The sequence below is a fragment of the Pseudophryne corroboree genome, chromosome 2 (genome assembly GCF_028390025.1).
Source record: "Pseudophryne corroboree isolate aPseCor3 chromosome 2, aPseCor3.hap2, whole genome shotgun sequence".
Taxonomy (NCBI): domain Eukaryota; kingdom Metazoa; phylum Chordata; class Amphibia; order Anura; family Myobatrachidae; genus Pseudophryne; species Pseudophryne corroboree.
In genome coordinates this window covers 768782173-768794862 of record NC_086445.1, presented here as the reverse complement: position 1 = coordinate 768794862, position 12690 = coordinate 768782173, and the positions used below count along the sequence as shown (strand labels likewise).

The window sequence follows — 12690 nt, the reverse complement described above, 5'->3', positions numbered from 1 at the left end:
AGCGACTTTCATCCTCTCCTGGAACCTGGCCCGTGGCAGCCCCTCTCCTCCTCAAAGGTAGGAGCTGCTGCTGGTAATGAATATCACTCATTAATAAATCTGCCACTATATTTGATGATACATCCACTTTTACGTACCAAATCTATGGGAATGAACGGAATTTATTTTACACCTCAATATATGTAATACAGTCTAAGCACATCAATATATCCTGTTTTAAGTATAATGTAGTAAACCAATCTTCATTTGCTTTGTTTGTAGACCCTCTAGTAGTGTTTAGTTTACATAATTACATCCACAATGTTCTGTACTTGTCCCTGTCACAACTGAGGGTCTAGGCTGACAGGAGGAAGCCTCAGTTGTAGGGGCTGAGATAAAGTTGAACTTGGGAGGTTTAATCAAACCCCTGGACATGTAAGTGTAGAAGGATTACCCGAAGGTGTGACCATGACAACCAGGTTTAAAAGTCAATAAAAGATTTAATAACAAACTCCGTATTAATACAGCAGTAATTAAAGATGAGAATGAGCAGTGATAAATAATACACTTCCTGGATCACTATAACCTTGGGAGGAGCTACAGAGCACTGGTTGGTTGAGGAACGGATGTTAAAGTCCCATTGATGGAATATCCTTACCAGGCCTGTCTGTAGTAGTGAGGGTAGCCGAGGAACACGCCAGCAGGTGTAACAGGTGAAGCTGGTAACACTGTAGCTTGAGCGGCCTGCTGTAGATACTGGATGGAACCAGCCAGATGGTAGAAACACGGAGTGGATGCTGAATGAAATAAGCCAGGTGATAGAACACGGAGTGGATGCTGAATGGAAACAGCCAGGTGATAGAACATGGAATGGATACTGGATGGAACCAGCCAGGTAGTAGGATGATGCTAGAGAGCGTGGATATAGGAAGAGATGAAAGGAGGGTACCGATGGTTTGTGGATACTGCTGGTAGGTAGGAATCCGCTGGAACAACACCGGCACTTTAAGAAGACTGGATACTGCTGAAAGCTGACCGCTGGAAGCAGATGGGTTGGTAGCTGGAAACTGGAACAATCACGGAGGACTGCAGAGTCAGGCTGCACCGCAGGATGGAAAGCAGGTGCGGGTCTCTTTAGTGGAGGCTGTAATCAGGAGCTGGAAACCTGGAGAAACAACCACAGGAGAGAGAGAGACTGGAACTAGGTTTGACCACCAAAGCACTGACGATTTCCTGGTTCAGGCACAGGATACTTATACTTGCAGTAAGGCAGGCATTGGCTGAACAATTATGCAGATTCAACAGCGCAGCGGATTGGTGGAGACTGAGGCATGTGACTGAAACCAACATGGCTGCGCCCATGTTAGCACTTGGAGGGAAAGACAGTTTGGAAACCATGTGGAAATTCAGCAACAATGGCGGCGCAGTCCACGGAGGACAGGAAACGCCAGACTGACAACTGTATACTGGAACACATGGATGACAGCGGAGGCCGCGGCAGGCATGAGACGCCACACTGTATACTGGAACACAGGAACGGCGGTGGAGGCCGCGGAGGGCGAGAGACGCCTTTCAGAGATCAAACATGGCTCCACCGTGACAGCGTCTCAGAGTGACAGGAGGGAGATGCAGAGTGTGGACATCAGTAACACAGATGAGATCCGGCCTTGGAACACTGAGCCAGCCTCAGGAGACATCTAAAAAGGCAAGTAATGGCGTCCAGATACCCGGATCGTGACAGCACCCCCCCCCTTTAGGAGTGGCCCCAGGACACTTCTTAGGCTTCTGAGGAAACTTGGAGTGGAAATTCCGAACCAAGGCAGGAGCATGGACATCTGAAGCATTGGTCCAAGAGCGTTCTTCAGGACCATAGCCCTTCCAGTCAATAAGATATTGCAACTGACCTAAGCGGAAACGTGAATCCAGAATCTTGGCAACTTCATACTCAACTCCTCGTTGAGTCTGGACTTTAGGAGCCGGAGGTAGTGCAGAATGAAACCGATTCAGAATCAGCGGTTTCAGTAGGGAAACATGGAATGTCCTAGGTATTTTCAAGAAGGGGCATAACTGTAAGCAACAGGATTGACGACTTGTTCAACTTGAAAAGGACCGATGTAACGAGGTGCAAACTTCATGCTGGGAACTCTTAACCTCAAATTCTTCGTAGACAACCACACACGATCACCCACCTTGAGAGCAGGAACTGCCCTACGCTTCTTATCTGCAAACTTCTTGTATCTAAACGATGCTTTGAGCAGAGCCGCTCGAACATTTTTCCAGTTATTTGAAAACTGGTGCAAGGTGACATCCACTGCTGGTACAGAAGTTGCTGGAAGCGGCTTGAATTCTGGAACTTTAGGGTGGAATCCATAGTTGATGAAGAATGGTGTTGAAGAAGATGAGGAATGGTATTGGTTGTTATGGCTGAACTCGGCCCAGGGAAGTAGTTGAACCCAGTCATCTTGAAAGGAAGACACATAGATGCGGAGGAAGGCCTCCAAGTCCTGATTCACCCTCTCAGTTTGACCATTGGTCTGAGGATGGTAAGCTGTGAAAAACTTTAAATTGACTTGGAGGGCTTGACACAAACTTCGCCAAAATTTGGCTACAAATTGTACTCCTCGATCAGAGATGATCTCTTCAGGAAGACCGTGGAGTCGGAAGATCTCTTGAATAAACACTTGAGCCAACTTGGAAGCTGACGGAAGACCGGTGAGAGGAATGAAATGTGCCATCTTGGTGAGCCGGTCAACTACCACCCAGATGGTATTAAACTTGTTGCACGTAGGCAGGTCTGTAACAAAGTCCATCGACAAATGGGTCCACGGTCGACGGGGAACAGATAACGGAACCAGTTGCCCCGCAGGCGACTGGCGGGATACTTTGTGTGGGGCACATTTTGGGCAAGATGCAATAAACTCCATGACGTCCTTCCTCAGAGTTGGCCACCAATAAGACCTAGAGATAAACTCAAGGGTTTTCTGAATGCCTGTATGTCCGGCAAAACGGGAAGCATGGGCCCAATGCATGAGCTTCTTCCTTAACACCGGCTTCACAAAACTTTTCCCTGGTGGGGGCGTAGAGTCCATCCCTACCGTGGAGAATGGCAACGGATTAATAATAGGATGCTTGTCCGAAGATTCCGACTCATTTTCTTGCTCCCAAGAGCGGGAAAGGGCATCGGCTTTGTGATTCTGAGAGCCCGGACAGAACTGGAGTTTAAAGTCGAACCTGGAAAAGAAAAGTGCCCATCTGGCCTGACGAGGGTTAAGACATTGTGCGCCTTTCAGATATAAAAGATTCTTGTGGTCAGTAAGTATAGTGATTGAATGAGAAGCTCCCTCCAACAGATATCTCCACTCCTCTAGAGCGAGTTTGATGGCTAGTAACTCCTGATCGCCAATGGTATAGTTGCGCTCAGCTGGGGAGAACTTCCGGGAGAAGAAACTGCAAGGATGTAGATGACCATCTTTAGCCCTCTGGGATAACACCGCTCCTACTCCAACGGAGGAGGCATCCACCTCAAGGATGAAAGGAGAGTTGATGTCGGGCGGTTTCAGAACCGGTGCAGAGATGAACCGTTGCTTTAATAGATGAAAAGCTTGCGTAGCTTCTTCAGACCACTTGGACGGATTAGCACCCTTCTTGGTCAACGCAGTGATAGGCGCCACAATGGTGGAAAAGTCTTGTATAAATTTTCTGTAGTAATTGGCGAATCCTAAAAACCTCTGCACCCCTTTGAGGGTTAAGGGTATTGGCCAATTCTGGATTGCTTGCAGTTTCTCAGGATCCATCTCTATTTGCAATAGAGATGATTGACACGGAGATGGGACAGAACCACCTTTACCCAGAAACGATGTTCCTCTAGATTATTGGCAAAGATAAGGATATCATCTATATAAACCACGACATGGCGGTACAAGATGTCTCTGTAGATCTCATTCACGAAATGCTGGAAGACAGCTGGAGCGTTGCTCAATCCGAAGGGCATAGCGAGGTACTCATAATGTCCATCATGGGTGTTAAAGGTGGTCTTCCACTCGTCACCCTCTCGGATCCGGATGAGATTGTAGGCACCCCTCAAATCCAACTTTGTAAAGATGGTTGCTCCGCTAACTCTATCAAAGAGCTCTGTAATCAAGGGTAAAGGATATCGGTTCTTGATGGTAATGTCGTTCAAACCTCTGTAGTCGATGCACGGCCGCAGGCCACCGTCTTTCTTCTTAACAAAAAAGAAACCTGCGCCAGCTGGGGAAGAAGAAGGTCGAATAAAACCCTTCGCCATTTCTTTTTGATGTACTCCTCCATGGAATGTGTCTCTGGTAAGGACAACGGATAAGTTTGGCCTCGAGGTGGAACCTTCCCTGGGATGAGATCAATTGGACAGTCCCATTCCCTATGAGGAGGAAGGATATCAGCGGAAGCCTTACTGAACACGTCCGTGTAGTTTTGATATGGAGGAGGTGGAACATCAGACGACCTGGGGGAGGAAGAACAAACAGGAAAACTTTGGACAAACAGGTCTCAGCACAGGAGGAATCCCATGCTAGTATTTGCGTAGTCGTCCAGTCAATCGATGGATTGTGGAGACGAAGCCATGGAAGGCCCAAAACCACTGGATGTGTGGCTCTTGGAATCACTAGAAAAGAAATAAATTCTGAATGAAGAACTCCTACTCTCAGACAAACTGGTAGAGTCCTTAGAGAAATAACTGCGTCAAAAATCTTACTGCCATCCACGGCAGTCAAGGAAATGGACGAGGAAAGTCTCTCGGTGGGTAGGGACCACCGTTTAACATATGCTTCAGTTATGAAATTCCCAGCTGCTCCGGAATCTAGGAGATTACAATCATGAGGAGATGGAGAAGAGATCATTACTCCTAGCCGGCCCTCTCCTTGGCGAGCTAGGATTTGAAGTTTCCTGGACGTTTGGGACAGGCATTGATGACGTGAGACGGAGCTGCACAGTAGAGACAGAGAGACTCAGAAAGACGTCTTCGGCGCTCAGCGGGAGATAGACGGCAACGACCAATTTGCATGGGCTCATCTTTGGATGGAGACGGTTGACGAGGAGGAGGAGCAGAAGATTTTGGAGTAGATGATCTTCCTCGCTCAGACGCTCTTTCTCTGAACCGTAGATCAACTTTTGTGCATAGTGAGATTATCTCATCCAACTTAGAGGGCAAGTCCATAATAGCTAATTCATCTTTGATGCGTTCTGATAAGCCATGCCAGAATGCAGCATACAGGGCCTCGTCGTTCCATGCCCGTTCGGATGCCAGGATCTTGAACTGTATAAGATACTGTCCCACAGTACACGTTCCCTGGCGTAAACGGAGAATCTCAGATGAAGCTGAAGTTACCCGACCTGGCTCGTCGAAGATGCGCCTGAATGTTGTTACAAAGTCAGTATAGGAAGATAGCAGGGTATCAGACTTCTCCCATAAAGGTGATGCCCAGTCAAGGGCTGAGCCATTGAGAAGGGAAATAATATAGGCAATTTTAGTACGATCACTGGGGAAATTGCCAGGTTGAAGCTCAAAATGGATTTCACATTGATTGAGAAATCCCCTGCAGAATCTTGGAGATCCATCAAATTTTGCTGGCGTCGGAAGATGAAGACGTGGAGCAGAAATGGGTAAGGTGGGTGGGGTTACAGCTGGTGTCACTGTGGTGGACGCATTGGACGCGCCTGATCCACGGAAGGTTGTTAAGATCCCATCCAGCCGAGTAGAGAGATCCTGGAGACAGCGGATGATGTGGCCTTGTGCAGCCTCCTGATGTTCGAGTCTGGCTGCCAGTTCTTGCATCGGCCTGGCCGCTTGATCCTGGTCTCCGGCTGGATTCATATGGTCAGTGCTTACTGTCACAACTGAGGGTCTAGGCTGACAGGAGGAAGCCTCAGTTGTAGGGGCTGAGATAAAGTTGAACTTGGGAGGTTTAATCAGACCCCTGGACATGTAAGTGTAGAAGGATTACCCGAAGGTGTGACCATGACAACCAGGTTTAAAAGTCAATAAAAGATTTAATAACAAACTCCATATTAATACAGCAGTAATTAAAGATGAGAATGAGCAGTGATAAATAATACACTTCCTGGATCACTATAACCTTGGGAGAAGCTACAGAGCACTGGTTGGTTGAGGAACGGATGTTAAAGTCCCATTGATGGAATATCCTTACCAGGCCTGTCTGTAGTAGTGATGGTAGCCGAGGAACACGCCAGCAGGTGTAACAGGTGAAGCTGGTAACACTGTAGCTTGAGCGGACTGCTGTAGATACTGGATGGAACCAGCCAGATGGTAGAAACACGGAGTGGATGCTGAATGAAATCAGCCAGGTGATAGAACACGGAGTGGATACTGGATGGAACCAGCCAGGTAGTAGGATGATGCTAGAGAGCGTGGATATAGGAAGAGATGAAAGGAGGGTACCGATGGTTTGTGGATACTGCTGGTAGGTAGGAATCCGCTGGAACAACACCGGCACTTTAAGAAGACTGGATACTGCTGAAAGCTGACCGCTGGAAGCAGATGGGTTGGTAGCTGGAAACTGGAACAATCACGGAGGACTGCAGAGTCAGGCTGCACCGCAGGATGGAAAGCAGGTGCGGGTCTCTTTAGTGAAGGCTGGAATCAGGAGCTGGAAACCTGGAGAAACAACCACAGGAGAGAGAGAGACTGGAACTAGGTTTGACAACCAAAGCACTGACGATTTCCTGGTTCAGGCACAGGATACTTATACCTGCAGCAAGGCAGGCATTGGCTGAACAATTATGCAGATTCAACAGCGCAGCGGATTGGTGGAGACTGAGGCATGTGACTGAAACCAACATGGCTGCGCCCATGTTAGCACTTGGAGGGAAAGACAGTTTGGAAACCATGTGGAAATTCAGCAACAATGGCGGCGCAGTCCACGGAGGACAGGAAACGCCAGACTGACAACTGTATACTGGAACACATGGATGACAGCGGAGGCCGCGGCAGGCATGAGACGCCACACTGTATACTGGAACACAGGAACGGCGGCGGAGGCCGCGGAGGGCGAGAGACGCCTTTCAGAGATCAAACATGGCTCCACCGTGACAGCGTCTCAGAGTGACAGGAGGGAGATGCAGAGTGTGGACATCAGTAACACAGATGAGATCTGGCCCTGGAACGCTGAGCCAGCTTCAGGAGACATCTAAAAGGCAAGTAATGGCGTCCAGATACCCGGATCGTGACAGTCCCCACTGAAGGTGATGCTACAGTAGCTCCTGCTTAAAATGAAATACTGTATGTATACAAATCTATACACTACTGCATGTGCCTGGATTAAAACTAATATTATTATGCTTTTAACACCATTTGGGAGGGTAAATGTTTTATAATAGTGGTGCTGTACAGTATGTGCATATCAGGCACACAAAATGCACATGACTTGCTTGATCGATTTTTAATACACCTTTTAAATTATATCTATTGATGATTTTGAGAATAATATCTGTATAAACATTCCTCAGTTATAACCCTCTGATTAAGTAAAGATGTGTAAATGACCTCTGCCTTATACAGTATGTAAAAGATCATACTCCTTCTGCCATGCTCCTGTCAAGGCTGCATCAGCTCTCAGATCCAAGTATACAGCAAGGAACCGCATCCTCTGACTTTTTTCTGTGACCCTAATAGCAACGCAGGCAGGGGCGGGTTGGCCATAGGGCTCACCATGAAGAATCCTAGTAGGCTGATATGTCTGTGGGGCCTGTTTTGTGTTTTGTCATGTGGCCCCAGCCCACCACACTCAGTGCACTGCAGTGTCCCGTTCATTCTGTTATTCCATCTCTGCAGTACAGCAACACTGCCATCCAGTGATGTTGCCATCGCTATATAGTATGTTATAGCTCTTGTGCTGCCATGTGGGGGCACTTCTACAAAATAGTACAAGGCTTTTAGTTCCCAATCTGCCCCTGGTCTCAGATACAGCGGCAGCAAAGACGCAAGGAAAGCCGCATTTGCATACAATCAGGCCCTAAAATGAGGGATTGCACCCCCCTCAACAAACCCCACCCCCTCATCAGACCACACCTCCATTAGGGCTGCTTCCATAAATTTCCTGAGCTAGTTTTCCATCCCAATCTGCCCCTGCATGCAGGTGCTGGCGTTATATCAGTCCAGTACAGTAGCTATTAGCAGGGCAGTCAAGAGCCGGGCTGGGCTCAGGTACTTTTCAAGTGGCGTGGCCTAATCACAGGAGGTGTGGTCATGTACCCTTAGAAAAAAATACACACTGCAGCCCAGTACACTGCAGCTTGTGCTGGACTGAGTAGAAAAGCTGCATCTGCTGCTGCTAGGTAAGGAGGAGGTGGCCTGGGTCCCTACTGGAACCTCACTGGGCCCCTCCATCAGTCCTGGGCCCAGGTAATTTGTACCCTCTCCTCCCCTCTCTCAACACCACTGGCTATTAGTAACTACAATCAATGTATGGCTATGTGTCTGTGGCAGTGGGGATCTGTGTGTTAAGGAAAATATTTTTCCCTCATTAAAACTTGCAGTACTAGGAGCAATTAACCTAGGAGCACCATTCAAATCTATTGTCTATTTTGTCACTGAACTCCTTGGTCCTAATGGCTTTATAATTGAAAAGTTGGAACTATGGTCATGGCCTTTTCTTGGGGCGGGCGAGCCGTGCAATCGCACGGGGCGCCCGCCACGGCACTGACTGTGGCTCCCTGCTTCCCCCTCCTCCCTCTTCCCGAGTACCCAGCTGGGGGGCGGAGTTTCGAGGAATGATGCAATTGCGTCGTGACATCACAACGTAACCACGTCATTCCACAAAACTCCACACCCCCTGAGCGGAGTACTGAGGAGGAGCCAAGCTACGAAGAGGGAGAGGCGGCCGGCGCGAGGAGCGACTGGTGAGACAGGCCGAAGAGCGGGAATCGCCTCTGTAAGCTTTCTTTATTTCTTTCTCTCTCTCTGTAAAATGGGGACACTTGCCTGCCGTAATGTGTGAAAAGGGGACTCTTGCCTGCCGTAATGTATGAAATGGGGACTCTTGCCTGCCGTAATGTATGAAATGGGGACTCTTGCCTGCCGTAATGTATAAAATGTGGACTCTTGCATGCCGTAATGTATAAAATGGGGACTCTTGCCTGCCGTAATGTGTAAAATAGAGACTCTTGCCTGCCGTAATATGTGGGACTGCCGTAAAATAGGGACTCTTGCCTGCCTTGATGTGTAAAATGGGGACTCTTGCCTGCCGTGATGTGTAAAATGGGGACGCTTGCCTGCCGTGATGTGTAAAATGGGGACGCTTGCCTGCCGTAATGTGGAAAATGGGGACTCTGCCTGCCGTAAAATGGGGATTTAATGTATCAAGGGCATTCTGGTGTGTGACATAATATGGTGCAGGGGGCATTACTGTGTGGGGCTTAATATGGTAGAATTTTTTTTTCCTATGGTGGGCGTGATCTGTTGGTGCAGGGTCAAAAACTGGGGTGTGAGGTAGTCTTTTCAGACAAGGCCATGCCCATTACAATGAGGTCACGCCCATTAAAATGAGGCCACGCCCCTTTGCCGGGAGCAGGGTTTGTTCGTTTTTTTTTATCTTTTTTTTTTTTAATCCCCCCTGTATGCCCCCAGAATGATATGGATATATCTAATTTACAGTAGCAAGTGGTCAGAAACACTAGTGGGTTTTACAGCGGTAGCAGTTGCAGGCGCTGAAGAACACATATAGCTACCTACTCGTCCATATATGTAGCTCGTCTTTATAGGTAGCTATATGTGTTCTTCAGCGCCTGCAACTGCTACCGCTGTAAACAGGGGGGACAGGGTAGGGCCATCATATTGAGTGCCCATATGTACATCCCCTGCATTTTAGGTGCCACCACTGTTTATTTTATACTGAACAAGCATGTTGCTATGATATGTCTTAAATGTTCATGGGTTTGATATCATTGCGACCCCTTTGTACGAGAACTTTGTATTGTCTGCATCATGTTTTATGTATAGATACTACGTTGGATCTTAAGACACCACCCATACATGGCTATATACTGCAGTTATGGATGTATGCTGATAGTGATTCAGTTACGTTGTCCAGATCCGCCCGTAGTACTTGTTTTTGTTTTTGCTTGTTTCCATGGTAACCCGTCTGCCCTGTATACGTAGCTATGGTGATGGGGAGCACGCACGGGGGAAGTGACGTAGGTTGACGTCACTACAGCTGCGCCAGACGGAGCGGGCAGTGTCCCGCCCGCCACACGCGGCAGGGTCACAGGGTGATTAGCAGCCTTTAAAGGTAAGACTGTCTTGTATGTATTTGTAACCTGAGGAAAATGCCTTAACAATAAAACGGCATTGAAACGTTGTGTTACTAAACTGCCCATCTGAGAGATTTATTTAATAAGACACCAGGAGTGCTACGTTTGCTGGCTGTATATATACTGTATATATATATATGGTCTTTCATGTCTTGATACAGCTCGATGTGCTGGGGGACACCAGGGGTTTATCCCCAATGTATTTCTAGCTCAGACTTTCATGCACCTGAACTGTATTTCCTAATTGATTTGAGCAACTTTCATTTTGTTCTGTTAGTATGAGGGGCATGGATGGCACCAGTGTTTGGAGGGTATGCTGGTCTCTGTAGTGCCATTTGGAGATCCCGGGGGTATCTTCAGGTGAGTTAGCTCTCAATTCGGATACATTTGCTCAGATGCCATTATTATGTGGCATTATGTTATATTACCCGAAAGGGTTCTTCTTCTTATTATTAGTAGTAGTACCTGGAGCGGGTCTGGGGTACGGTTCCCCCTGGATTGGTGGGGCTGGGCTGGTTTGGGGTAGCACACTGCGGGATCTTATTTAGCACCCCCATAACACATTTATTAATCCTTCTGGTCTTTTAATTACACTTTCACTAGTAATTCATTTTTGTATATAGATTTTGTTTTCCTTTATTAACACATACTAACACTTTACCTTCTCACATTGTGCTGCCCTGGGGTTAGCTGGCCTTTGCCGGTTTGTGGGGTTCTACACCCCAGGCCCAGACCTAGAGTTAGGGACCACCAGCATCAGAGGAGCCTTGTCGGGGCCTGGTGGCTTATCATACATTTGCAAACTGTATGTAACTAAGACCTCTGGATTTCTATTATATGTATGTGTATATATGTACATGTGTTTGTTTGTATGTATGTATATATATGTGTGTGTGTGTGTGTGTGTGTGTGTGTGTGTGTGTGTGTGTGTGTGTGTGTGTGTGTGTATATATATATATATATATATATATATATAATGTATTTCATGTCTTGGTACAGGTATAGCTCGGTGTGCTGAGGGACACCATGGGTTTATCCCCAATGTATTTCTAGCTCAGACTACCCCCTCCCTTTCATGCACCTGAACTGTATTTCCTAATTAATTTGAGCAATTTACATTTTGTTGCTGTCGTTATTTTGACAGTCTGGATTTTGATTGTCAGTAAATTGAATGCATCCCAAATAGTTAAATCAGGAGATTTTTTGGATGGCCCATTCATTATTATGAATTCACCATGGTGAGCTGTATGTACACAGCCAAAGGTCGTGCTGTAGTGTGTCAGTGGAGGGATCACAACCAGGACCTGCTTCCAATAGGAAGGAGCTGGGCTCAGACTACCAGAGTCAGCTGAAGATGGCAGTGGTTCTTGCAAGCAAACTCCAATTACTATAGGGTTTTTAATAATGTGGGCACACTACTAGCGTTTCCGCATGTGTTCCAGGCCTACTAGTGGTAATAAATAGGCTCCTTGGTGAGTGATAGTATCACTCAAAGACCCTGTGTCCTAGTGTAGGCGGACAGAAAGAATCATTGTCATAGGACAGGCGTTGGGATGCACTGGGGATGTGGACAGTGCTGGGAAAAATCAAAAGGGAGAAGGACCTTGCTTGTGAGAGCATACATACTGTGGGGGGTTGAGGTACCCTGTTGGCGTATATCAGACATTTGTAGGGCAGTACACACTTGTGTCCTTACTTTTTCAGTCAAGTGATAACATATTGAGGGACAAATATGCTATTCATTAGCAGAAAAAAGGAAAAAACAATAATGCTAGTACATCCTAATGAGAAAGGCCGTATTGATTTTGCACTTCTTGGGATTATTGTATATAGTTGTAATGCCATTGAGACAAATATGAGGTTTTCGTAACGTGGTGTGGTGGATGGGACCACATTTTTTGCCAAACGCACTCAGATCTTCACTTATTCTCCATGTTAATCGTAAGAGTTTCTGAATTTTTTTTTAAACTATCAGTGTTATTGGTGCTTAGAGTGTGCACCGACATTCTTCTTTTTTCCTGTATGGCTGTTGAACCTACTGTCTTCAATATTGAGTTATGTTTTGTGTGTGTCACATGCTGCCATTTTTGTGTTGCCTAATCAGTGCACTTATTTCTCATCCATGCTGTGCTTTAATTGGCCGCAGATAATTATGAACATTATCATATCAGTGTTAGATTATCTGAACTTGCTCCTGATTTACATTCAAATAAAAAAAATTATAAAAAAAGAATAATTTGTTATAATGTTATTTTTTTAAGGACACCAAACATTGATAAACTTGCAAAAGAAGGTGTTATATTAACTCAGCACATAGCAGCAGCGTCAATATGTACCCCAAGCAGAGCTGCATTTATGACAGGAAGATATGCTCTGAGGTCTGGTAAGTACTTACTGAACTGTACATTA

The 12690-nt window shown here is 46.5% G+C and overlaps 1 protein-coding gene across 1 annotated transcript in view; it reads left to right on the top strand.

Annotated features, from left to right (window-relative positions):
* Positions 1-12690, top strand: part of LOC135047954 (arylsulfatase D-like) — a 140424-nt gene that overhangs the window by 24440 nt on the left and 103294 nt on the right. Inside the window, exon 4 of the mRNA XM_063955488.1 lies at positions 12543-12664. Coding sequence (XP_063811558.1) covers positions 12543-12664 — 122 coding nt within the window. The remainder of the gene's footprint in view (positions 1-12542; positions 12665-12690) is intronic.